This window comes from Pelecanus crispus, chromosome 3 (assembly GCF_030463565.1).
Source record: "Pelecanus crispus isolate bPelCri1 chromosome 3, bPelCri1.pri, whole genome shotgun sequence".
NCBI lineage: Eukaryota > Metazoa > Chordata > Aves > Pelecaniformes > Pelecanidae > Pelecanus > Pelecanus crispus.
Genome location: NC_134645.1, coordinates 5642383 through 5669107, shown reverse-complemented (window position 1 = coordinate 5669107; position 26725 = coordinate 5642383). Strand labels below are relative to the sequence as shown.

The 26725-nt window shown below is 43.9% G+C and overlaps 1 protein-coding gene across 1 annotated transcript; it reads left to right on the top strand.

The window, feature by feature from the left end:
- Positions 1-251: 251 nt before the first annotated feature.
- HAO1 (hydroxyacid oxidase 1) lies at positions 252-26629 on the top strand. The gene is made up of 8 exons (XM_009487133.2): positions 252-388; positions 8481-8632; positions 17490-17745; positions 21212-21387; positions 22348-22439; positions 25656-25814; positions 26099-26168; positions 26559-26629. Exons 1-8 carry the CDS (start codon positions 252-254, stop codon positions 26627-26629), a joined length of 1113 nt encoding a protein of 370 aa, XP_009485408.1.
- The last annotated feature ends 96 nt before the right edge of the window (positions 26630-26725 follow it).

Sequence of the window (26725 nt, the reverse complement as noted above, 5' to 3'; positions counted from 1 at the left end):
CTCCCCTTGCTGGTTAATTTTCTATCTTTTTGCCGTATTTTATTCCATTATGTTCTAGGTTGGCCTTGATTACATGAAATAACGTGGTGCTGAAGTCCAATGTGACACAAGAAGTTGCTGTATTTTTTTTTTTTTTGGTATGTGGGTAAGTTGAGTCCTCATGAGGTCCCATATTAATGATTTACAGGCAAAAATAGAGAGCTTAAAAGAGAGGAAAGTAGGAATAAACTAACCCTGTGAGATCTGTAAACATGTCTGGAAAACCAGCTTGCATTGCTGACTTTGAAGAGTATGCTAAAAAATTCCTCCCCAAATCAGTGTACGATTATTACCGATCCGGAGCAGATGACCAGGAAACGCTAGCAGATAATGTAGCAGCATTTTCAAGGTAGGAGGATGATTTAAGGCTGGAGTGGGAGGGGGGAGTTGTAAATTCTGCACTATTCGTTGAGGTGGTGCAATATTAGATTTTTCTGTGGGAACAAAACTCAATTTTTCTGAAACTTTTTTGGGTTTTATCAAAAAGACTCTCAAATAATTCCCTTTCAGAACAACTGTCTCTCCTCTTTCGCTCTTCCACCTAACGTTTTCTGTCAAAAAGCAGTCCCTAAAACCCATTAGCGTATTTTTAGCTTTACCTGCATTTTATTTCTTTTGTTAACATAAATTCTCTAAAGAGTCCTTCGGCTCTGATATTTAATCAGCTGATGGAACTGCAATTTCTGCATTTTGGGCTATAATGGCAGCAAGGAATTGTTGTGGTGGGGTTGTACCTTTTAGGTCCTGAGTTGGTTTTGCCTTTTGCTTGTTCTTCTTAGACCAGATTAATTATGCAGCTTTCCCTGGTAAGTGCTTGTGCAGCGTTACTAGCTCAGAGCTGCACAGCCTGGCAAAAAGGAGTTGCATATCCTCGCTCTGGAGCGAGCCGTGAAAGCCAAGGCTCGGTACTGGGTGGCCAAGCCACTCTTGGAGGGTCTCCAGCGGAAGGTCAGCGCTTCACCAGGAAATATTGTAAATGATGGGAACTATTCTAAACCAGTTTTGACTTAGACTGGCCACCTGTACTGTTGTCAAAACCTGAACTCGGTCACCCTTTGCCTCAGAAGTACAAGGTCAACACAAAGTCAGCCAGCGTTTGCCATCAGATTCAGTGGAAGAGCGTCAAAACTTGTGTCAAGTCAGTTGGTTCCCCATCCCCTCAATCTCCTCTGCTGCTCTGCCCCCAGAGCATCAGCCCAAGCACTGCAGAGGAAAAGAAGGCAGCTGGAGGCGGATCGCCGCAGCCAGCTGAGCCCGGGCACGCTGCTCAGACAGCTGTTGGCTTCCCTTTCCTTTGGGTGCTGTGCTGGTGCAGGCATCTAACCCACTCCGTGCTTGTCTTTGCTACTCTCTAAAGGCTTGGTCTTAAATCCCCTCTGAGTCTAACAAACCAAAACAAGATTTTTGCAATTTGTCTTTAGTCTTTCTCCCTCTTCACTTTGCTTTTCTGTTGTTGAGCAGCAATCCCAGTTACTGCTCCAGTTGCCTTTCCACAGGCTATGAGCAATTTGGCTGGAAATCCCATGCAGCTTTAGGAAGGTTCTAGGAAACTCTGCAGTAATTAATTTAACAGGATCTCAATGGCCGGATCTCAATGGCCAGATCTCAGAAATTAGCTCAGAACCCTAATTTTGGAGACACATATAGAAAAGCTTTATAATGGCAGGAGAAGAAAACTGATCTCCACTGTGACCACTTATTCCAGACCTCTTAGTTCTATGTGGAATCCCATCACAGATTGGCGATCCCCTTGTGCTTGGTGCTGTTCAAACACAAGCCAATGGACTGTTCCAACTCCAAGGAATAAATAGGAGCAGGAGGGGATGTAGCAGTGCTTACCTACTGTTTTTTGGTTTTTTTTTTTAATGCTTCCAGATGCCATGATATTATTTGCCCTCATAAAACCAAAATGAGATGGTAAGGAAAGGGCGCTCAAAGGAAGTGCTCCAAGGCAATAAACTGTAAAAGTAGACAACTTTTTACTACTAATTACTAGAGCTAATCAAGATTAAACAAAAGTTGGATCTAAACTGCCCAGAGACAGGCTAACAAAAAACTGGGTATGTCCACTTGTTGTTTTGGTATTGGCAGAGCTGGATGTTAGTGGTGAGAGAAGAGCAGCTATGAAGTTCTGCTCTGAAGTTGTTTCCTACTGCGGAGGCAGATTCCTCTGAGAAGACTACCTCCTCGCATCGGGGTGCTCACCTGCGGGGTTCAGGCTCCTCTTTCCTGGCATCTTCTGTCATATTTTCAGTAAGAGCCTCCAGTTTTAGTTGTTCGATACTGCAGAGCTTGCAGGCAGCCTGGAACTGAAGGAGATATTAGTTAGCAGTGCCTTGAACAGCCTGAGACATTAAAATAAAGTAAATTAAATTTTGCTAGGTGCTGGTGTGACTAAAAGGCCCTCAATGCTGGGTTCCTGCCCCTCAGCAGCGAAGGCATGAAGGGGATGGAGGCTGTGTTTCTGTCTTTGCTCTCCCTCCTTTTTGTTTTGTTTAAGACAAATATAATCTAATCCAATTTCTGCAGTAGCCTTAGGCCATTTAAACGTCTTCCGAAAAGGCAGTTAATGAAGTCTTAAAAGACTTGACAACGGGGTTTACTCTATTAAATCATCAAACAACAGAACTTGTTGACAGCCAAAGAGAGAGGTCACCGGGCAGAAATGTTGAAGTCAAAGCTTTGTTGCCTTCCCATCGCTTTACACATACGCCTCTTTCTGGGTGTCCACCAAAGCACAGGAAAGTGCAGCGATGTGCTGACGGTCAGCCAGCAGATCAGCGGGAGAGCTGGGATCGGAGCCCGAAACCCAGCTCCCCCGGCGCGGCCCGCAGTCCCCTCCTTTCTGGTCCCTGCAGCGCTAGCACAGCCCTGCCCGTGAGGATGGGCATCACAGCTGAACGCATCTGCTGGGGCTGACCACCTTTACCTGTGTGGTCTGGAGCATGGATAATAGCAATTTACAGCTTCATGGACAAACGTGCTCTTTTATCTATCCAGAACAAGAGGGAGATGATAGTAAAGGTGATCAGAGTTCAAAATAGCCCTTATGTAGCACTGAAGAACATAGTTAAATCATTCTCAACGTTTCTAGTGTCTTCATGTACCTGTCTATTTGCAAACGGAAATATTTCCAGTAGGCAGCTTGCACTTGCTGCCCGCAGGCAGGCGGACCTTCCTCTCTGCAAAGGCCACCCCCTTTAATGGGCCATCGGACCTTTTCGGAAGCACGTTGAGCGCAGGGCTCCATGGGCTCCACCCCAATAGCTTGAGCGGTTCCTGCTTGTCGCTGCTGAGGGACCAGACACGGTGGTGGGTTCCTATTTTCTGAGCACATGGGATGCTACGGTTAACGGTTTATTAGACCGTGTTTGCAATGGCTTCCTGGCAACACATCTAGAAAAGGTAGAAACCCAGTATAAAGACTTCACAGTATTTTGGTTTATAAGACCTGTTTGATGCAAGCAACTTTTAAAAATCTTTTTTTCTTTGATGCTGTTGGGAGAAGCATCGCCTAATCATTAAGGATGCAGGACTGCTTCTCACGCTGACTCTCCCACAGTCCTTGTGTGCCTCTGAGCATGCTACTGGTTTTTCTTCCCATTCCTGAGCACAGCTTGTGGCTAAATATAAAGTAAGATGGACTTTACACCCCCGAGCCACAAAGCTGGATGACTTTGTGAAAGAAATGAGTACGTTCAGCTTCATTTCCCATGGCCAGAGAACTCCTGTTGATTTCCACTCAGTGTTCAGCCTGATTAAAAATGTTTATTTAAATATTTATAGAGATATGTGTAAATGTTTATGTTTAAATGGAAGAAAAGAAAACACGAAACTGACCCAGAAGCATGAATTGTTAGCCCATACCTTTGTGGTGTGAGTTTATTCGGGTGAGTGAGACTGCCAGGACAAATTGTATTGGGAGAAAAATCAGTGTTTGGTTCGTCTGTGAGCTCTTTATGGTTTTGGCAACTGAATGGTTGCATTTGTGGAGAAATAAATTATAATTTATTATTATTAAGGATGGATCTAGCAAATGAATGGTAGTTTTGATAGATGCTGGAATACCTTTGGAATGGCCCATGCAATTTTTGGAGCAGCGCAATCCGTATTCATTAGATTATAAAATGAGTGTCCTGGCCTTTTGACAGCAGCGGAGCTTGAAGTACTTCGGACCTGTAATCAGATAGCACAGCATAAAATGTCTCCAAAAGGGCAGTGTTTAAGATGAGGTTAACACCAGCTACGGTAACTCTTCTCTAGCTTCCAGTTTTTCTGGGATTGAGGGAAGAACCGGAGCTTGCATTCAACATCACTGTGTTCCTGCTAAGGCCAGGTGATTTTTTTTTTTTAATTTATGGTTTTCAAATGATGTGGAGATGGTACTGGTGTAAGGGAGGCATTAAGGCCAGAGAAGACGATTTGGGATGTCGGAGCATACATTGCTCCCTATGGCATCTGACTGCATTCACCTTCCATTTGCTCTGTGTCCCAAAACGCCATGTGTCCTTCTTGCACCGTGCTGTCTGGCGATTAAATTCACTCTCAAGTTGTCAAGGAACCAAGGGGCCTGAATGGAGAATAGATTTTATGACAAGGTCGGGGTGCCTTTAGCTTGATGACATTCAAGAAATCAATCTGAAATCTCTCCTCTCGGCATTTTAATGAAGGGGGATGTCTGTGTGTGTAGGAACACGTTTCTGCTAATCTGTTGTGACACCTCCTGCCACCAACTCCCTGGTGGCCTTTGGAGAAGATGAGTTTTGTTGTCATGTATGAGGAACAGCAGTCGCTTGTTTTTCAGTGACAGCATCGACGCATATTTTTCTGCAGATGTATCGTTGTCTTGTAGCTAGGTATTAAGGGCGTTAAAATGCCTGGGCACATAAATAATTCAAATATTGGTTAAAAAAGCGAGGCTGAGAATGTGATTGGGGTCAAACAAGTGTGTGAAGTTGTAGGGGGGAGAAAAGGAAAGGAATGCTTGCAATAAGAAGTTGGTTACGTTTTCTGCGACATCTTTCACCTCGGATTCGCAGAGTGCTGCAAAAAGAGTCGCGTGTGGATGGCAAGACACCCTGGGAGAGCAAATCGATTTTCCTCAAGCAAGAGCAGCTGTTGCTCAGCCTTGCACAGCACTAGGAGCCGCCCCTTATGACGGGAAGGGGAGCTGTAGGGGAGCTTAAGGTAGCAAAGTGGGTTGGGGTTGGGATGGAGGCTGCCTGAACGGCGTGTCCTTGCCCAAATGCGCCGCTTGCGATGCAGCACGAAGGGATTATTTAGCACGGACTTGGAAGGGCACCAAGAAGAGCTGCTTCAAAATGTGTTGCAGTTCGAAAATTTCAGCATTTTTCATGGCTGAAAACGAGTGGGGAAAGGAGTGCTTCTCTCTTACCCAACTGCGAGATAATTTACATTCTGAAGTTTTTGAATGTAGAGGGAAAAGGGAAAAAAACCCGCGCTAATCCCCCCTCCTTTCCTTTCATCCTTCTTTCAAGACAGTGTTTAGCTGAAGCTGCCTAAATCGGGAGTGCTCGCTGCCTTCCCCGCTGCGGCATCTCCCCGCTTCCAGCTGGGAAGACAGACGCGCTCGCTTGCAGTCGCTGATTGCGGCATGCGAGTGGGGACATGGCTGGAAAAAAATGTGGGTGATGAGGAGAAGATTAATTTAAAAAAAAAAAAAAAAACCCCAAGGTTTTTACAAAACATCCAGGAAATCTTTACACTCAAAGACTTGGAGGAAGCAGGTGGCGTGTGGCAGCCTAATGAACGCACGCTCCGGTTAGTGGGAAATACGGCTCTTGGGGTTTGCTCGCTGTTGTTAAGGGCTTTTCCCTGTGGGTTGTCCAGAAAATGCCTCACTTCAAGTGTCTGGCAAACAGCTGAAAACACCCACGTTTTCAAAGCAAGATCAGGTTTTATTTAAAGAGTATAGTACTAAGGTAGCGATCCCCTTTGGTGTTTTTCATGGGACCCAGTAAATTCTGAGTTCTGAGTATTGATTTGACGTCGGTCTAGAGGACGTGACCTGATAAGGTGCGAGGGGAAGAGAAGCCACAGAAGGCATCAGAGGAGATATTTACATTTAAAGTCTGGGGCTAAGGAGCCTGAGGACCCCAGAAAGCTCAGGGATGGAGTAATTTGATTGTACATAAAGGTGAGTGAGAAGGAGGCTGTTCATCGCTGCTTGAAACAGCATCATTTTTCTTGCATACACTGTTGGGAGGATTTTTTTGCTCTTTCTGTTTCTTTTCCCAAGCTAAAAGCACTACAGCAATGTTGGTACCCCAGGTCTGAGCCTCGTGCACGTGTTTTGAGATGGCAGTGGTTCGCACCAGGTAAAAAACGGACAGGTCCGGCACAGCAGAGAAACTAGGAGGGAAGAGGGAGATACTTCACATCCTTATGCTTTTGAGTTTGACCATAAAAATGAGCAAGGTTATTAAAGGATTTTTGTTTTCTTCATATTTGTTGGGAAAATGTCTCAGAGCTAGGACAGAGCCTTTGGAATGAGGATTAGGAAGAAAGGTGCAGAAAAAAAGTCGTGTTTTCTTTGTCCCACCCTCAGCCCATCCTCCCCTGAAAAATAACAAACCGATACAATAGCCTGAAAACAAGTCTGAGGAGACGTACTTGCAGTGTGTGTCTTGGCATCGAATAATACAGCTGACTCCCACAACTACATGTCTCCTTCCAAGCATCATAACTAGCTTTCCCCTCCCTGGGGAGCGCTTCCTGGAGAGCTGGCACGACCCGGTGCTCTAGGCCCACAGGAATTTGGGTCTTGTCCTGGCTCTGTCCCAAGCGTCTAATGGAAAAGTCTCTTGATCTTTCTATAAAATGACGAGATTGTGTCTTATCTTTTCTTTCTAACTTGTCAGCTTAATATGCAAGCCCAAGCTGACCGCTACTCGCTGTCGGAGCATAGTCCGAGGGTAACAGTGCCTCTGGTGGCTATCTCCTTGCTAGTCACAACAGCAGCCTCGGGCTTTCTAGTGCTGAGGAGGTAGTCAGGTTGAGCAGTACTAGAGCTTAAGCTTTCAATTATTTTCTGTAATTAAAATCCAATAGCCATCATCTAAAAGTTCAAAGGCCTTTCAGAGGGAGGGATGCCTTAGCGAGAGGTTGATGCGTACCCTACTACCGCTTGCAGAGAGGGTTTGGCCCGGCTCATCATGCCTCCATGTAGAGAGGCAGCCCCTACTATCGCACACCCTCTTGTGGTTTGTAGGAACAGTGGCTGCGCTGCAGCAGCCCCTGGGTGGTGAGAAAAAGTCCAATTTCACAGCTACCCCCAGGAATGCAACCCTATTATGAAAGGTTTGGATATTGCGGTGTCGTCTAGCTGACCCCATAAGAGGGATCGCAATCCTCTTGCGCTTCTGGGGCAGCGGGGAAGATAAATTTCTGTGTGCACAAGCATGTGGTGTGCAGCCTGAAATTGTAATTTCAGATTAAGTGTGGTTTAGTTTTGCTCCGTTTTTGAGTCGCCTTCCATTTGTACCTGGGCTGAAGACCCCAGTGGAGAATAAAGCCCAGCTCTGGGTTGATGTTTCTGGCGGACGCGTTGAAGGCAAAGCAAGGTCAGGAATGGTTGAGCAGATGCTGGACCACGTCATTCAAGGACTAGGTTGTAATTTGCCCTGTTGGGAAAGCGTTTGTGCTACTCGGTCTTTTCCTGCACCAAATTATAGTGGCCACGTTTGGTCTTTTCCTGGAAGTCTGGAGTCCCTGCGGTACAATGGGCTGTCCCTGGGGCTGCAGCTCTAGTCGCAGGGACTATGTGTTGCACAGCGTGCAGTGACTGCCGGGGATGGGCCCTCTCCCAGCAAAGCGCCTCCGTCTCTGTGCCAGTGGAGATGCGGTGCAGTGGATTTCCACACCCCTGCCCTGAGCTGAGGAGAGCCAGGGCAGCCATCCTGCCCATCTGCTTCCCATGTGGCAGCTTCTTTCTGTGCAGTCTCACTGCAGAGACTGGTAGCACAGGGACTGGGAGGGCTAAGCATGCTGGCCAGGCTAGTTTTATCCAAAAATCCCATGTTTTTTGGCTCCCTAGTCCATAGAAGGAATAACTGAGGAAGGCTGATGGCTCCTCCTGTTCCTGCACACCCTCTGCCATCCAGCTCTGCCCCAAGGCTTTCAAGGAGGCTGTGAACCTTATTATTTTGCAGCTCCCACCTTTTCTTTCAAATGATACCAGCCAACTATGTTCAAAGGGTCTTTGCCTCTTTTGGACTTTGGTCCCTCCTTGCCTGCTCCCTCCTGGCTTTGTGCATTTTGTGGGTCCTGCTGCAGCTCTGGGTCACGCAATGAGGTTCTGCGCCAGCCCCAACATGGCTTCCCCCATGTTTCTCCTGACAGCAGGAAAATCTGCTCTTGCCCATTAGGAACTGTAAATAACCCTGATAATGCAGGCTTTTTATTCTCTCTCTCTGTGTTAGATGGAAGCTGTACCCCCGGGTGCTCAGGGATGTGTCAGTAACAGACCTGTCAACCTCATTGTTGGGGCAGAAAATCAGCATGCCGGTCTGTGTCGGAGCGACTGCTATGCAGCGCATGGCTCACGCTGACGGAGAGACGGCTACTGCTAAAGGTAAACTCTGCAAAGTCCCCCCCGCAGTGAGATAGAGAGGAACAGAGTGATTCCCTGCCTGCTCGTTACGAAGCCCGGCTTGGTTGCTTGCTCCTGATGCTGTGGCCAGGACGGGTTTGAGTTGCTGCTTGGAGTAATCGGGTTTATTTTTAGTTTTGTTTTTTTACTGTTTGCCTGTTTTGTGTGTGGGTTCTCCCTCGCTATGGAACAGGGATGAGGAGAAATGCAGTATGTAAGAGGGGGGGAATCATTTGTAACAAATACAAAATTGAAAACTACATCTATCTATTTATCTTTCTATACATTCTATAAATATATATATTGTCATGGCAACATTCTTCCTGTTACAGAGCTGCTTCTGGAAATTCAGAAGCCTTTGCTTGACTGGGGAAAATACTTGCTTTGAAGAGAGCTCTTTGAGCGCATCCCAGGGAGCCAGGGAGATAAGGGCCCCTCTGGGCTAGATGCCGCACAAAGATGTTGCCAGCTTGCAGGCTGCAGCCTAAAAGGCTGCGAGAAACGGGCCGTTAACCAGAATTCAGATGAGAAATGGTTTCTTAATCCTTTAACCCGAGCTGTAGGATGACACAAAATCTGAGAAAGAGGTCACCCGGGGGGCCTGTTGCATACAAATGGCATCAGGCTGTGTATTTCAGTGCTCTAGCACTGAATGAAAAAGGATACGAGACCTAAATAGGCAATATTTTAAAAAATAATAATAATAAAAAAAATTCCTGTGCATGGCTGAGCTATTCATCCAACAGCATTTCCATGACCAATGCAGCAAATGCTAGTGTGAAGTGAGTCTAATTATCTGCCCTCCAGTGGGAGCTGGTCTTAATTCTTATTAAAAAGCCGCATCGCTGCGATGTGCACCATGACGGGCAGCAGCACAACTCTAGCAGCAATCTCTATAAACACAGGTTTCTCCAATTTTATAGTATGTTTGGGGATACATTTCCCCCCACACTTCCCAGGAGATTTATTAGGAAGCCAAAGACTTTATGCCTATTGTATGTGCAGGCAGGTTCCACACGATGGAGCTCGAATACCTCGAATTGGTTTGCGAAGCGGCGGACGGTGGGACGCCCTGGTGCTGTCCTGTCCTTTGGCAACTCTTGTGGATTATTTCTGGCCCAGGTTGTGCTGGGAGGAAACTCTGAAGCGTTATGCTGTAATGTTAAATGCAAACATATTAATGCAATGTTAAGAGCAAGATTCAAAACACACAAAATTCAGGACGTTCCTTAGCAAAAATTCCCACCAATGCTACAGCCCGGCCACGTTTTAAGGCATAAATCTATAATGGCATGTAAAGTCGAGTGGTAGAATAAGGCTGACTCCCAGGGCTGACTTATGGTTGTGGTAGATAGGAAATTCCAAAAATTAAGTTGACTTTTGTGCACTTTAATTTTCAAACTTTAACATACGAACAGTGCATTTAACATTCTTGGGTTCTCAAGCTAGGAGAGCTTGGGGTACTGGCAGCGGTTTGAATGTGTGGTCAGATAAACATATGCATGGGAGTTGGTAAATTTTTCATTGCTTTCAAAGGAGAGCGTAATTAAAATCACACCCTCTGTGTTGTGTATCTTGTAGAAAAAAATAGGGCTTTGGTTTTGTGCTCTGTTAAAGGTGGAGTGGGGCGTTCAGTGCCAAGCTTTTCGTTTGACCTTATAAGATGACAGAGATTAGCTGTAAAGTACACGTTTGGCTTAAAGGTTCCCTTCAACTTGGGACATTTGGGATCAGGGGATTTGCTACATCCAACTTCTCTTAAACTCTGCGATACCGCTGAAATATAAGTGAGCAGGTTATTGGTTGCTTTGATCAGCTTTTGCTTCAGCTGCACCAATTTGTGCAAGCCAAGAAAGTCTAAGCCATAGGCTTGTGGCTTTTGCAAAGCCTGGCAGACGTCGTAAGCTTGACTTTTGGCTCAGGTGTGTAGGAAGCGACGTATGTGGTGGTGCCTCTGCTGTTGTGACGATCCTTGAAAGCACGGCATGGTCTGAATCTCACCCCTTCCCAGCCAGGGAAGCAGGTGATGTGTGCTCCGGCTCGTGGCGGTGGGCACAGCATCTGCCCAAAGGAACACCCACAGGGTGCTTGCGTGTGTGTGTGCCACAAGCAACATGTCTGCCTGGTTGGGGTTAAACCCTGAGAGATAATCTTGGGTTCACACCATCCTTACCTGCAGAGCAGGGTGGTGCAGGTAGCAATAACAACTCTTTCCCCTACCTTTTTGTGTTTTGAGAACGATGCCTGATCCTGCCAAGGAATTCCCTTAAGTGACAGTATTTTGCTTTGAGCTGCTCCGCTCTTCCAGCAGGTTTGCCTGCAGGTTGCAGCGTAAATGTCCTCTCTAGGGACAAGGGCGCATCATGGTGTCTCTCATTAGGTAAAACTCCTTGCCCTCACGACCCCTTGCTTTGGGGCTTGTCAGGGTTTTGGGAGCTGCTGCCCCTTGCTGCTGCTGCTGCTCCTCGAGAGATGCTCTCCTGCAGCAACCAAGCTGGTGGAAAGGAGCGTGCATCTTACCCAAAATAGGGTAAAGTCTGGCAGCTTGCCTTAAACACACCTTTGCTGACAATTCTGTTCATTAGTAAAGGATCTTTTTTGGGAAAAATGTTCAACTGTAATTTTAAAAGTTGCTGGTGATGGGCCATCCAATGCAACGTAAGTTATTCCAAAGGTTAACTAACTCTGCTCTGAGCAGAATAAGCTGTAATCATGGTCAAAACTTGTACATTCAAATCCAGATGTTGGATTTACTTATATTTCTGTAAGCTAGATTTGAAAAAAAAAAAGAAAAAAATACTGTCCATATGGGCACTAATAATGTTGCCCCTCAGTTTTCTTTGACACATCTAAATGGACCTGGAGTCCTTCCTTATAGAGAAAACTCTCTTGTCCTTGAAACAATTTCATGGACCTTGGCAGTGGTCCCAGTTTTTCCAGGTCTTTCTTCAAGTATATTCCCTAGCATTTTAGTTGTAGTTCATCAGTGTACGTGACAATTTTCCAAATAATGGATTTTCTGTTCAGTAGAAACTGAAAAATTGGGAGGAAAATAATTTTGGATTAACTGAAATGTTCAATTTGATCCAAAACATAATGTTTTATTTCATTTTCCTACTAGCATGTGCTTTTAGCTATAGTTCTGTTCTGAAACAAAAGTGTTAGCTCAGAAGAAAACATTTCCATTTTGAAAATATCAACACATGACATTTTGACTTAGGTGAATTTTTCTCCTCCTTCCCACTCCAATTTCAACCTCTTGAACTAAAAATATTTGCCAAATTTGATGAATAATCTTAGCCACTGTTAAAGAGCAAAGGGCTGTTCTCTAAATACTTTTCAACAGAACTCTTCTGATTTTACATAATTTTTTTTTCCTTGCCTGTCCATTGGAACATTCACTGTTCCTCCATGCAAATACATTCATTTGCCATCCCGACTTCATGCTGTGCTTGCCAGCCAATGTGATCCCCGTGTCGTCTTTGGTCAGCGCTCCCTGCAAATGCAGTAGTATTCACGCTCCTGTAAATAGGGTCCACCTTAAGTACACTGAAACAAAATCTTGTGCACCATCCAGCTGCTTAGCAAGAAATAGAATCATAGAATCGTTTAGGTTGGGAAAGACCTTTAAGATCATCCAGTCCAACCATTAACCTAACACTACCAAGTCCACCACTAAACCAATTAAGGGTAGAGTAAGAATTAATTTCATGTTTCCTGGCTTCGTGGCTGGATTATTTTTTAATGAAAGTAAAACCAGGAATCATTAAGGTTGGAAAGGATCTCTAAGATCATCAGTCCAACCATCAACCCAACACCACCATGCCCACTAAACCATGTCCCTAAGCACCACATCTACATGTTTTTTAAATACCTCCAGGGATGGTGACTCCACCACCTCTCTGGGCAGCCTGTTCCAATGCTTGACTACTCTTTCTGTGAAGAAATTTTTCCTAATATCCAATCTAAACATCCCCTGGCACAACTTGAGCCCATTTCCTCTCATCCTATCGCTAGTTCCTTGGGAGAAGAGACCAACAGCCACCTCACTACAACCTCCTTTCAGGTAGTTGTAGAGAGTGAATATAAATAAAAATAGCATTTCTTTTTAAACCTTAATTGATTATAAACAGACATGTAGCATTATTTTATTGAGATTTCTAGTCTGTTTATATTGCTGCTAATTACATAATGCTCTCTTACTGACCAATCACCCTATATTCTTGTATTTTAGCCCCGAAGCAGTATTGCAATACCTGACTTCTCTCTGACTTGCTGAAAATCAGGCTGAACAGCCTGACTGTGTTCTTGGCCAGATCTTTTGAAAACTTTGAATGATAGTTGCTCAGATCTGATGTTTTTATGTTTATCCTCTGCAATTGCTCTCAAAAAACTTTGAGTTATTGCTGACGCAAGAAGGGTTTCACCATCACCTGCGATGTGACTGCATCATTTGCTTTGCCAAATGGAGAATAGGCATATTGACTGAAAAGCTTTCTTTTTTTTTTCCCCCACCCTGTTTTAGTTGAGTTCCTTGCAGCTCTATCATTTCCACTAGAGAGGGAGAAAAACACCTTTGTTCCTTTGGCTCTTAACAGACTTCTACCATGCTTTTTGTTTGCTTTGATGCTGCTGAGCATCTGAATTCAGGTCCCTTGTGCTTGTCAGACGTGCCCATGACTGTGAAGGAGCGATTTTGCGATCTGTTGCTTTTTGTGCTCAGCCGCAGTGAAAGTAGCAGGACTTTGTACCTATCTTTCACCCATTACCTATGTGTTGTTCCAAAAAAGATGTTAATTTTGAGGTATGACTACTCCAGAGTCATTCAGAGGACAATATTCACATGGGCCAACATGGCCTGGACTGACCTGGCCCTGACTGCCCCCAGAGACCGGCATGGCCGGGGGACTTTCTGATGCAGTGTATGCAGGCAGTCTGACACGACAGCCCTCCTAGACCAGCCAGATCCATTTTGGCCACGCGTATTTTTCCCTGCTGCCTCCAGCCTTCCTGCACAGCTGACAAAATGCATTGTGTCAACAAAATGATCGTAGGCACAACTCGCACGCAGCGTTTTGTAAGGGGTAAGTGAGGTAAGGCTGGGCAGGGGATTTTTCAGCCAAGTGTGTTTCGTCAAGAGAGTAATGTTAAGTACTTTAAACAACTCTGTTTCTTAGGAGATGCAGCTCGAAGAACATAGCTACTTCTCTTGAGAAATACCACCGTGCCAAAAGGACATCATGTTGATCCCAAGTAGTGTCCTCTGGCCCCTAAGATGGGGACAGTGGATTCACTGGTGGATTTGGGGAAGAATGATCACAGTGGGCAGTTTGGCTGCTGTGCTTTGGAGATGCCCCTAAAAGGGAAGGATGGGAATTTGCACAGCTAGAGAAAAATAGCAAGAGTTCCCATTCCTATACAAAGTAACCCTGACAAAATATGTGAGCTTAAACTGGGCTCTTCTCCAGTGTCCTCCCCTGAAGTTTGTTGCCTCTGGCTTGCCCATAGGGCCGAACTCCTTACTCTTCCCATACCAGTTAATGGAGTAATGTCCCATCAGATGTGGGAAGGAGACTCTGAGGTTTCAGGATGAAAAAAGGGCTAAAAAATGTTCCCGCTCTGTTCTCCTGCGGACTTCCCAAGTGGGTCCCCTCGTATGGTCAACCTTGATTTGTTGCTATGTAAAATACTTCAGTTGAATTCCCCAAGAATGAGGAAAACCCCATTTTATTGAGGTTTATGTTCCCTGGTGTGAAGATATGTCCTTGCTCTGGCCTTCCCTGGGCTAAGTACAGGCAGGTAGCAGTGGGGCTGAGGCACCTGCACCCACTCAAGGCAGCCGTGGAGCGAAGGCTGTGAAGCTTCCCTTTCCTAGGCACCCCACTCTATCCCAATTCTAGTTGCATTCGGCCCTGGAACAAGGTAGAGTACGAATAACTCGAAGCTTTATCCTTCTGATATCAAAAACTTCCCCAGCCTCCTGTGTGCGGCTAATGCCATGCTCTCTGCACTGTCATTGACCTCAGTGGGAGCCTGCAGTGTGTACAAAGGCAAACGTATGCTTTGGGCAATGCTGGGGATTAAAAGAAGACCTGGGGAGGGAAGGAAGGCTAAAAGCAATCTGAAATGGCATGAGGAAAGGCTGGTTTACAAAAATCTGATGTTTAAACTCTGGCAAATGTCACATATTGCCGCAAGAGCGTCCCATGGGAATATGGATCCAGTACTGATTTGTAAGAATAATATTTGCAGCATGCCAAAATTTAAAGTTTAAAATATAGTTGCTGGAGGAAATGAATTGCTTCTGTTTTCTTCAACTGCAGCTAAATGTGCAAGAAATGGGAGTATATTTTTAGCAAAACCTGATTTGAGGTAGAAAAAAACCAGAACCTGGCAACTCTTCAGGACTATGTATCATATGTTTTTGAAAGTCTAGAAAATTGTCAAAATAAGCTTTAAAATGATCAAGATAAAGCACAGATCGACTAAAACTGGAATGTGGAATCTCTAAAAGTTTGAAAAATTTTGTGTGCGTAAAGTTTGAATTTGCCCATGCAGATCCAAAATACGTGTGTTGAGCTGGTGCTTTACCAGAGAGTTGTTAACTTTACAGGATAGACGAGAGGAATTTTGCAAGTATGCTTTCGTGAAAATGCCATAACCCAGCTTGGGATACTTGAACTCTGATTGAACCAAACTGCTTAAATCTAATCTTAAATAAGATGAAAGCAGCATCTTCTCTATTGCCACGTGTGCAGATAAGTTGAAAGGATATGGTATTATTTTGTGTTTTAAATCTTCCATTTGCTGATTATATTTTATTGTGCAGTTTCTATTTTAATTTTTGCTTTTGCAACTCGTGTGTCCGTAGGGCTGTAGAGGTAGACTTGAGAATAAAAGTAAAAATGGAAATAAATGGATACCTAAAAGGAGATTGAACCATAACATTTACATTTTTCCCTTATCTGATCTGAGGGTTTTGCAATTGCTGGGTTAGCAACCCTCCCTCTCATTCACGAACTCGTATCTGACAGAGCAACAGGAATGTGCATCCCTTGTTTCTTAGCATCACTTAATGGACTTGATTTGGCAAATCACCCATTACAGGATTTGTGATAACCCACCACAGCTGATTTTAACAGGACTTTAGGCATTCAGTATGCATGGGTTCCTCAGAAGAAACTCGTTTCTAGGTACTTAATCTGTGAGAGGGAACTCATTCCAGTAACTTTAAGGGGACAAATTAAATGGCTAAAATGTGGAGTGTTTTGGTTCATTGCTACTGTATTTCCACTGATTGAAAGCTGCCTGGTGGCTGTGGAAGGGTGTAACCAATTTGTTTGAATAAGCTGTTCATAAGTTTCCACTCTAAGAGACTTGTAATCCTTATTTAATAAAATGTTGTCATAAACACCACTTTTTAATTCCTCAATGGGCTGGAGATGACGTTTTGAAACAGAGGTCCATTTACATTAAAAATACGCATACTGCGGTAGACCAAGAAAAATAAGGCTTTATATAACATTTTTTAGTTTTATAGTGTGTTTTCCTTTATTTTACATTAAGTGACAGATTACTCCAAAAAGAATAAGTGATAGATTCATAAAAATATAATTGCATGAGGTTAGCTGGTTTGTAGTGCGGGCCGGGTTGGAAATCGTTGCTGGAGGGGCGGCCAGTACAGAGCCTCCGGCTGCTTGACCCCATCTGGGATTGTTTGATGACATTTAACCCTGGGGCTGCCCACACCTCAGGAGTGATTTTGCTCCACAGCTTTTGAAGGTAAAAGAGGAGGGATCAAAACACACAGGGCACGAGCACCCATCCCTTGGGTCTCAGTGGAGACTTTGGAGACCACTTGTCTGTTGTACTGGTTCATCTTTGTATGTACTTTTGGGGTCTCCTGGGTGGGGACTGCCAGCTGGGATGTGTTTTTCCCATTCTCAGCAAGATCGGAACTTCTACTTTTTACTGGCAGAAGTGTGAAGCTTTACGTGTGAGATCACACAATGGATGTGGGGTCCCTCTCCTTCAGGCCACGAGACAGGTGGTGAAAGTGTTGAAGCAAAGAAAAGTGGAGCTTCCCCCTCGAGCCTTTAAATAAGGTTGTCTGCTGGACTGTGTCCTTCTGGTTTGTTATGTCCTGAAATACTCAGTAGGGATGACAACAGGCATTTGCTAGAAGAGCACTTCAAGGAACGTAGGTTTAATGCTAGTGAACATTTTGGAGGTGGGAGAAAGTGGCCAAATTGCCATGATCAAGATGCTCAAGGGAGAGCGTGTGGCAGTGGTGAAGAGGACCAAAGAGCAACGGTGAGAATGACAGATCCGAAACACCGATCTGCAGCAATGTGGCAGTGTACAAAAAGCTGGAAGCCTTAAATGCAATTTTTTTTAAGATCATTTAAAACTCTGCATGTGTGTGTATGTCCTTAAATGTATCTGCCAAAATTTCTGACAAGTGGTAGCCAGATGCTAGGGGCTTACAAACAGGCTCCCCGTAGGATAAAGAATTATCAATATGGGTTAGACTTAGTTTGACTATAATGTCTTTTCTTTCCAGTATTGGAGCAGGGATCATCCCAAACAGTGTGCAGACAGCAGTCACCAAAAATTGCCTATAAACCCAGAGAATAAGCCAGAGAGCTCTCACAGCAGCCCACCACTGTTAGTAACCGCTAACTATTAACGTACCATTCCCTGGAAGCTGAAAATGCATTAAGACTGAGGAAAGGCAATGTGAAATTACATCCACCGATACACTCTGGTGAGCCAAGTGCTCCTGTCTAAAGAAGCCTCTGTTTTGGGTAATCTCAAATATAACCTTGTGTTCCTCCAGCCTGCCAGGCAATGGGCACAGGGATGATGCTGAGCTCCTGGGCCACCTCTTCCATCGAAGAAGTGGCTGAAGCAGCTCCAGCTGGCCTTCACTGGCTGCAGCTTTACGTGTACAAGGACCGGGAGGTTACCAAATCCCTTGTGAAGCGTGCGGAGAGAGCAGGCTACAAAGGGATCTTCGTGACGGTGGACACACCGTTCCTCGGCAGGCGCTTCGATGATGTGCGCAACAAGTTCCAGCTTCCTCCCCACCTCAGGTAGGTGCCCACTGGTGGGATGTGGACAGGCATGTGGCAGTGCCACGGTCACCATGAAGTGGTGTAGGGGAAATCTGTCTCTGGCACAAGGAATTTCTTGCAGGTGCCACACGCCGCGCTGGGTGATAACACTGGGGAACTGAGCAAGTATCTCTTGCTGTGCTTGGGCTATGACCTGCTTTGGGTCAAAACTAAGCTTTCTTGGCTGTTTCCAGACTGTGAAAGACACTGCGTACCAGGCAACGTGAGGCTGCAGTTAGAGGCTGACAAAGTTAGAGAGATGGGGCATTTCTTTGTACATCTGTCTATATATTCTTGGATGTCTTCCAAACTCAGCTGGACATAGCCCTGTGCAACCTGCTCTGACTTTGAACTTGGATGCAGGTGCAGAGCTGCCTGTGCTCTGAATGGGGGCCTGGACTAAGTGCACCAAAGGTCCCTTCCAACCGATGTTATGGTCCCTTCTAAGCTGTGTTATCCTATGACACTGCACTGGGTCCAGGGCCATGTTGCTGCTGACCACGGAGCCCCCTTCCAAGCAACTTCAATGCTTCTTTTAGTCAAATAAAGAAACACACGGAGATCAGCCTTTCTAAATTCTCCATGAGGACAATTTCCACCCCCACATGTGTTTTGGGACATTGTCTATATCTCAGAAGAATTTGTGGCCTCGTGATTAACTTCAGCACGAATTCTAGTTCCATTCTACTACAGGGCCTATGCAGCATTTAATTTTAACAGAGTTATCCAGTGGTGTTGCAAGGGCACTGATTTCACTGGCCTTTTGCAAAACTAAATTGGTAGACTGTAGCGACCACCCACATAAACATACACTTGAAGTGCTGGCACAGTCTTAGCAGCCAAGGACTGGCTGGAAGACGACTTAGTGGACGGGATATCCAGGATCTTGGCTCTGCAAAAGGGAGCTAAAAATCTTGCAAGAATCTTGCAGGTAGGTCTTGGTAGTAACTGCAGTCTGCCACAGCATATATTAAGACTACTGTGTTTGCTGTTATTCAGAGCCTGCAAATGAACACAAAAATGGAGTGAAAACAAAATAAAGGATAGCTGAACATATTTTGAAGCAGATCAACTTTGATTTGAGTTCTGGGTGAAAGCTAGATTTGAATATTATCAATGGATCTGAAGTGCTCTTCCTATGTCTCCCAAGACTGCTATGTTGTACTACGTGCATACCATATGTAACATGTACCTAGCAAGAAATATAACATCACATCCTGAGGTCTTTCTTCTTTTTCATAATATTCAAATTGAAGGTAAGCCATGGGACTCTGCAATGAATCTGATTCTTCACCTTGCAGGCAAAAAAACCTCCAGAGCTTGGTGTGTTGGATCTCCCCCATACGCTTGTACTTGAAGCTAATAGATGATATGATGAAGGTTGACAGAGCAACCTTAACTCTGCCTATGATTTCTGTATTAAAGTACAATCTTATGAGGGAAGCACCAGAAAACAAAAAATCTCTGACAAATCTAACATTAAAATATGCCCCATATGCTAATCCTGCTATAAATCTGTGATTGGCAAAACATGATTGATACACACTACCATTTTACCTAAAAAACCCCCCAAATAATTCTTTAAATAGCTTTTTTTTTTTAGGGGCAATATCATTTTAAGGCCCAGGGTTAGAGGGTTAGAGTTTTTGAATGTGAGTCAAATAATCCAAAAATATTTGAGAAAAGCGATAGAGCATTTCTGAAACACTTTGACCCCACCTGACTGAACTGTAACAAGGTTTTGTTTGAGTGAACCGCATGAAATAATATCAAGTTGGAGTAATCTTTAAAGGTTCGAATTAATCAATTCAGATTTCAGAATGACCCTCCAACAGTGTTTTGTTGCAGAGTCGGCGGTGAAACTCTCCTAGCGTGGGGCTCTGCTCAGTTATGTGATAACTTTTTCTTGGCTTCGGGATTTCAACAAAGTTTTCAAGCAACAACAAGGTGCCATTGTGCTCAGAAATGTATGTAAGGCAACATTCATTCAAGTGTTGATCTGCATTTCACAGGCCAAGAAAAACATATAATCTTATCCATGGTTCTGTTTTTCTCTGGGTACCCCACCCTCCACAAACCAACAGCTGAAAAGCTGGATCTTGCTGAGAGCCTGCTCGTTTCTCATTTCCTTCTGGGCCTGGAGCTGAACAGAAAAGCCATGTGAAATGCTGCTTATTGCAGGCATGAAATCAGCAGTGAAACTAGCCTGTTTCCATGCAAAAAACCCCCATGCATTTCCCAAAATGTGGAATATGAGTATCAAATAGCGCAACGTGGAACACGACACAGCTTCTGAAGAACAGAGCAATCAGCCTTGTGTGGGACATGGGTGTCCTTGGCAGTCCTGGTGTCACCGATGGTGGTTTAATGCTTGTGAGCACTTGGGGCTGCTTCAGCTTTCTAATATAAGCACAGCCTGAATTTCTCTATTTGCCCTCCTTTCCCCTTCTCCTGCTTTGTCTAGTAAGTCTGTGAACTCTTTGGTGCAGGGGCTGTCACTTACCATTCAGTTCCTAAAACCCGTGAGAATGATTTGGTGCCAAAGAGCAAATAACAGCTAATTTTTTCATATGAACTTAATTCTCCCCCCCAACATTTTACAAGGAAACATACAAAAAAGACACAAGGTGAACTGGCTGGATGTTGGTCTTGTTGGACAGATGAAAATATTGAATTCTTTGCAAGGCTTCATGCAGATCCATCTGACTCATGGCACTTAACAAAATTTCCCTTCCTTCTTCTCCCCTCCCAGCTACCCAATCCCCTACTCCCTCCAGTAGCTGTATTCCCTGGATTTGAAAAAAAAACCCTCAAAACTAAAACCATATTTGCTGCATGAAAGCTAAGGGGATTTTTGCTGGTAAGTAGAGGTGCACCTCTTGACTTCAGTGGGTCCTGGGTTATGTCAAGCAAGATCAACGTTCTCACATCCAGCCTGTACCGCTCTAGGGTCTGAATGCCCCACAGCCACTGATGCATTTATCCTCGCAGTGTTCCTGGCAGATGCTGCTGTTCCTATTTTATGGTGGGAAGCTGAGGCAAAAGGAATGGCCAAGTGTCACGGCCAAAGTCACATGGGAGGTCTGTGGGAGGACAGATGCTTGAGCCCAAATTAGTGTTCTCACTGCTGGGTTTTCCCTCCTGACTGTGGATTTGATGCTGAACCTTTAGATTTTGGACTTTATCCTATTTCTTTTGAAAGTACTAGGACTGTTGCCTTAGGGCAGAGAAACTTGCACCAAAGTTATCAAATGCTTTGCCAGCCAAAGGTTTTGGCTTACTATGATCTGACTATGATCTGACATGCTGGGATAGGCTTTTTTGCTCCTGCCCTGCAGAACAGCAAAGGTTTAACATAGGTGTATTGAATGCTGGCATTAGGGACTGATTCGTGGCTACAATGAATCTTTCTCAGGCTATTTTTCGATGTCTTTTGTCATTTTAGGTTAAAAAACTTTTCAAGCAGCGACCTGGCATTCTCCTCAGGAAGAGACTTTGGAGAAAATAGTGGACTGGCTGTGTACGTAGCAGAGGCGATTGATGCAAGCGTCAACTGGGAGGACATCAAATGGCTTCGGGAGCTGACCTCGCTGCCCATCGTTGCGAAAGGAATCCTCAGGGGTGTGTAGCTCTGCCACTTCCCATGGGGGAGGCAAGGCGTCCCTTCTCGCAGAGGCACCAGGGAAGGAAAAGTGCTTGTGCTGGGGAAATTTCTGTAAAATTGCATGGAATTGCATTGCTTTTTAACGGCAAGGACCTGCTTTGCTGATAGGGAATATGGTGGGATGAACGTTCATATTTCTGTGCTGTGCTAAGTAGGGAAGATTTGCCAAAACAGAGCCAACAACAGTCAAAGGGAAAAAAAACCTTCTCTTCCTCATGCATGGTTAGGAACCCAGCAACCAAGACACTTGCAGAAGCAGCTGCTTAAATAAGTACCTGGAGCTGTCAGATGGTTGGTATGGCTGTGCGACAGCGTGTGTCTACCTTGATGTTCATGAGGTAGGGGCCAGAGCCACTGATCACTAAACTCGTCAGTCGGTCGGCTGGCATTGCATCAGTTATATCTGAAATCAGATGCAGCCAGGAAGATTGAACCTGCTCTGTTCATTGTGCCTGTAAACTCTAACTCTGATCTGAGTTGTATACTACTTAAAGGAAAGCTGGATTTCCATTTTGTCAAAAGAGCACTGAGCACAGTGAGGTCGTTTCATTAAGTATGGATTATTACTGTAATCATGTCGATAATTTTGGCTTGGAGAAAATCATTCAGCAAAATAAATTCTTAGTGATGAGTTGTGGGACATAGTAGAGAAAATAAAGGCTAGCAACCAAAGTGGCTGCTTATCCAAAGTGGTAAAATGTTCTGCTCCAACACTTCAAATTACTTTTCTGGTCTTGCTGCTTAAAGATAAAACTTTTTTCTGTGTTGAGATGGGGCTTTGGAAGGATGAAGCCCTAAGGTGGCTTTGAATTAGCTGGCAATGTTTTTTTTAGTGATGCCAAAATTTCCTTCGTCATGGTGTCAATGAGCTCCCAGTTATGGAAGGGCATATCTTGTTTGTTTGTTTGTTTTCCTAGCTGATGATGCTAAAGAAGCTGTGAAGATTGGGGTAAATGGTATCCTGGTGTCAAATCATGGAGCACGACAGCTTGATGGGGTCCCTGCAACTGTAAGTACTGGTGCCAATATGCACCAGTAGTCTCTGGTTTTCTCTACCTTTTGGCTTCTTGTTTGCTTTCTCTGAACACATGGTAGCTGGAGGAAAAACCTGTAAATATGTGTGTTATATGCCTTAACCTGTGAGCAGTAGTTTCTCTCCACTTCTCTGTGTACATTACATCGTACTCCGAGTTAGACACAGCCTCCCCTTGGTCAGATCAAATGAAAAAACACAGGATGGTTTACGTGTGGCTGTTTCTTCAAGCTACCTGGGAACCCTGTCCTTGGCTGCAGCACCCTCCATGGAAATCTAGAAGAGCAATTTCAGACAGTGTATTATTGTCAGTTAAATGTTTAGAAATTGGAAAGTCTTTAAGAAATTTTTTTCTAGTCTTCTTTTTTATTTCTTCTTTCTCATCCTCTTTTGAAAACCCCCTGTTGCCATTTGCAGTTCACTGAAGGTTGTACTAGAGTTGTTTTTCCCTTTTAATATTCTTCAGAGACTCCTGAAAAAATTACAGAGTTCCAGAACAGCTAAAGGCAGAATGAAACTCTTCATTTTTCTCCTTTCAAACATTTTCACCTTTGGAAAAGGTACAGGGTGGTTAAATTACAGTTTTTTTCTTTTTTCCTTTTCCTTGTCGTACTACCCTGTGCCTTTTCCAAAGGTGAAAAGGGATTTGAGAAGTTCTCAACTGGCAAAAACAGAAAGAAGTAACGAAAAATGAAAAAGTATGTGTTCAGGCTGAAGGAAACCCCCCAAAATTCCAGTCATCACTCATCCTTCTTCATTTGGTGTGGGAAAGCTGCGCAAGTAAAAAGAGAACGAGAAGGAGGAGAATCAAAGCCCAGTTGTGACTGTTTCAGTATTCCTAATGTGTCCTTGATGAAAACCCTCCTGTTTTCCATGATTATTTCCTGAAGGGAGAGGGGGATAGGTAAGCCCTTGTTCACTGTGGAGTGTTTTGCAGGTCAAGTCTTATCTGCTCAGCTCTGCTGTCCCACTGGCAGGTCCTCCCCTCCCCTGGAGCTCTTCTGCTCTCTGCTTATCTCCCTGGGGGCAGATGAGGCTTTCCCCAGTCAAATTCCTTCACCCGCTGATTTTCAGAGGTCTTCACATGGAGCCATTGATCTCCTGGTTGTGTTGGCTGGTTCTTCACCAGCCAAGCCCTGCACTGGGGAGCCAAAGGCCAGCACAAATGGTTTTCTGAATGGTTAACAAAGTTGAGGCATTATCCTCTGAGATGCTCTTGCCTGACTGTCTCCAGGTACTCCTGGGGACTGGTAGGAGAAAGACCCCTTCATGTCGGGACTTCTCCAGTTTCAAAAGAGAGACTGAGATTTTTCTTTTTTCAAATGTGACTTTGTGCTCTTGGAGAGTTTGCAGCTATTAGGTTTTAGACACCTTAAGGGGAACTGAATTTTCAGAGTGTGGATGCCGAACACTTCTGAAATGAATTTGTCTTCTTTAACTTCTGTCCTCTTTATCTTCTTGTCACCTTTTGAGATTGTATTCCCCAGTTTCACTAAGAGTATTTGAAAATCTTGGGCAAGTCTGTGTGTGAGGTAATTCAACAGGAAGAATGTATGAGGATATTAAAAACATCACTTTGAGAAATGAGAAAGTTCAAGAAATACGAATTAACTTTTTGCCAGCTGCAGTAGAACAGAAATTAAACTTGTAAACTACTTGTTGTGAGTTATTTCTTTGTGACACCACAGCACAGAGGAGAAGGCACTGTTAAAGCTGATGTGTTCACTGGATTTCATTGTACAAAGAACTGCATTTCACAATGCAGTTTTCATAATGTAAATATCTGTATCGGATCATGCTAAATGTTTCTGTTTCAGAAACATAATAATTTGCTTTAATTTCATGGGTTTTCAGAATGTGAGCTGAACCCAAGCTGGTTAATATTTCTAGTGTCTAGTTACACATTGAGGAAATCTATGTTTTAATTATGGTTTGCATCATACTTTAGTTATTATAGCACTTTAATGTTGGTACAGTTTGTCAGGATGTACAAAGTGGTCTCTGTATGTGGAAATAGATCCAAAATATGTTTGGCAGGAGAGCAAAACCAAAGGGAGGGGAAAAAAATCACAGCAACTGCCAAACTTCAAGAAAATTTTAATCCAAATCTAAAAACAAACTGCACTGTCAAGTTTTTTTTCTCCCCATCTCCTAGTCATTTTTTATCCATTAGAAAGGAAATTAATTACATCCGTATTTGAAAGACATGAATCTGTGTGCCTTTTGTCTTACTACCACACACTGTTTCCAGTCTCCTTAGTACTTGGCTTCCAGTTTTGTCTTTCCTGATTTTCATGAATAGGAACTATTTAGGTGTTATAGGAACAGCTAACGCTTAAGGAGTTGAATTCAGGAGGCTCATATCTTTGCTGGGGCCTCTTGTGTGGTGTGGACATGTTACTTAACTCCCTGGTTACTTACTTGCAACTTAGGAACAGAAAAAATCCTTTTCCCCCTTATCTTTGTCACTGGTGTAGGGGTTAAGTAGAGCTTGGTGAAAGTAACACATACATGCATTAAAAGAAAGCATTTCCCACCTTGCTCAAAACTCAGAGGAAAGGTGATTTTTTTCTTATATGAAGAAGTTTCCTCTACAATTATTCCTGTAATCAAGATGTATTTTCAAAAGGAAAAAAATATATTCATTAACACTTTTCAGACAACTCTAAGTTTCTCAGGGCACATCTTTCTCTTACTCCACATCTACAGGTACAATGCCTGCCTCTGGGCTTCTGGATGCTAGCTGGGCCTTAATATAAATGTATAGATTATTTAAGAAGTGATAGTGATCCAATTGCATCCCGAAACTAGTGAACACTGGAAGTTTGAGGGGGGGGTAATATCAAGCAAAAGCCTCCTCTGTTCTTGCCATTTCTTATATTCTTCCAAAGTATCTGATACTGCCTTGTGTTGGATACATGTCATGGGATCAGATGGACATTTTGTGTGACCCTGCTGATTCTCATTCTATTTATGTGACTCTCCAAATAAATTTGACCTTTGTATATATCTGCTAACATGCTAAGTCACTACTGTTTTTTCAATAAAAAGCTGTGCTATTTGTGCATAGTTAGGCATGCAATTGCTCATTTAGCCTCTTTAAAGCTTGGATCCTGTACATAAGAGTTCATTCAGAAAAATAAATAGGGTTACAGAAGCGGACAAGCTGTATTCCTGGTTTCACTCTTTTAGATTGATGTCTTGCCTGAAATCATTGAGGCTGTGGAGGGGAAGGTGGAGGTGTTCCTAGATGGTGGTGTAAGAAAAGGCACAGACGTTCTCAAAGCATTAGCTCTCGGTGCCAAAGCTGTATTCATCGGAAGACCTCTCATCTGGGGCTTGGTTTATCAAGTAAGTAAGAAAAAGCTGAAACTTCTGGTTTTAGATACCTAGACTCACTGTTTAGGTTTAGTGTATGCATTTGTGTGTATACATGTGCACATAGGGATGTGTGTGTCTGTGTGTATCCAGACCATCTAATCTAAAATTTGCTATGACAAGTACTCAGGAGTTACGCTTGTGTGTAAAACTTTGTTGGAATTGCATAAAACTTTGTTGACACATATATGTGTCTGTATTTACACACATGAGCTGTACATTCACATAATAGTACATATTGCCTCCTAATCTCCCAGGGTGAAGAAGGAGCAAAAGAAGTTCTCCAGATGCTGAAGGAAGAGTTTCGCCTGGCAATGGCACTGACAGGTGAGGCATCATCATTTCCTCTCAGTAATAATCACCTCTGTCTCGCATTTCCTCATAGCTTTCATTTTCCCTGGGCAAGATGCTGTCGTAACCTACAGAAGGGAGATGGAAATGTTTGCAATAGAAACAGATTAGGCTATGGAGAGATGGGAAAAGGACTTCTTGTTATCCCTGTCTTGTGGATGGGGAACTGAGTAGATTAAGAAAAAACAAGTGAAAATGGTTTTCACAAGGACAGCAATAAATCCGTAGAAAAGTAGTGGCAAATCTTTGGTCACTAAGGGTTGGATTTCATCCGACAGAATGTAGGTTTCTATGGGATGGAAAAAGAAAAGGCTTAGAGTGGGATAGAAAAGCACAGCTCTCACTGATATGTAACTTTTCCTCTAGGATGCCAGAGAGTAGAAGAAATTGGCAGGACACTGATACGAAGACATCAAGTATTATTTTCCAAGATTTAGGTCTGAAGATTATTGCCTCATGTGCTGCCTGTTGTGCAGAACATGTGCTACCAGACAAAAAGCGACTGCGTTCACTCTTTGGGCCTCATCCTGCAA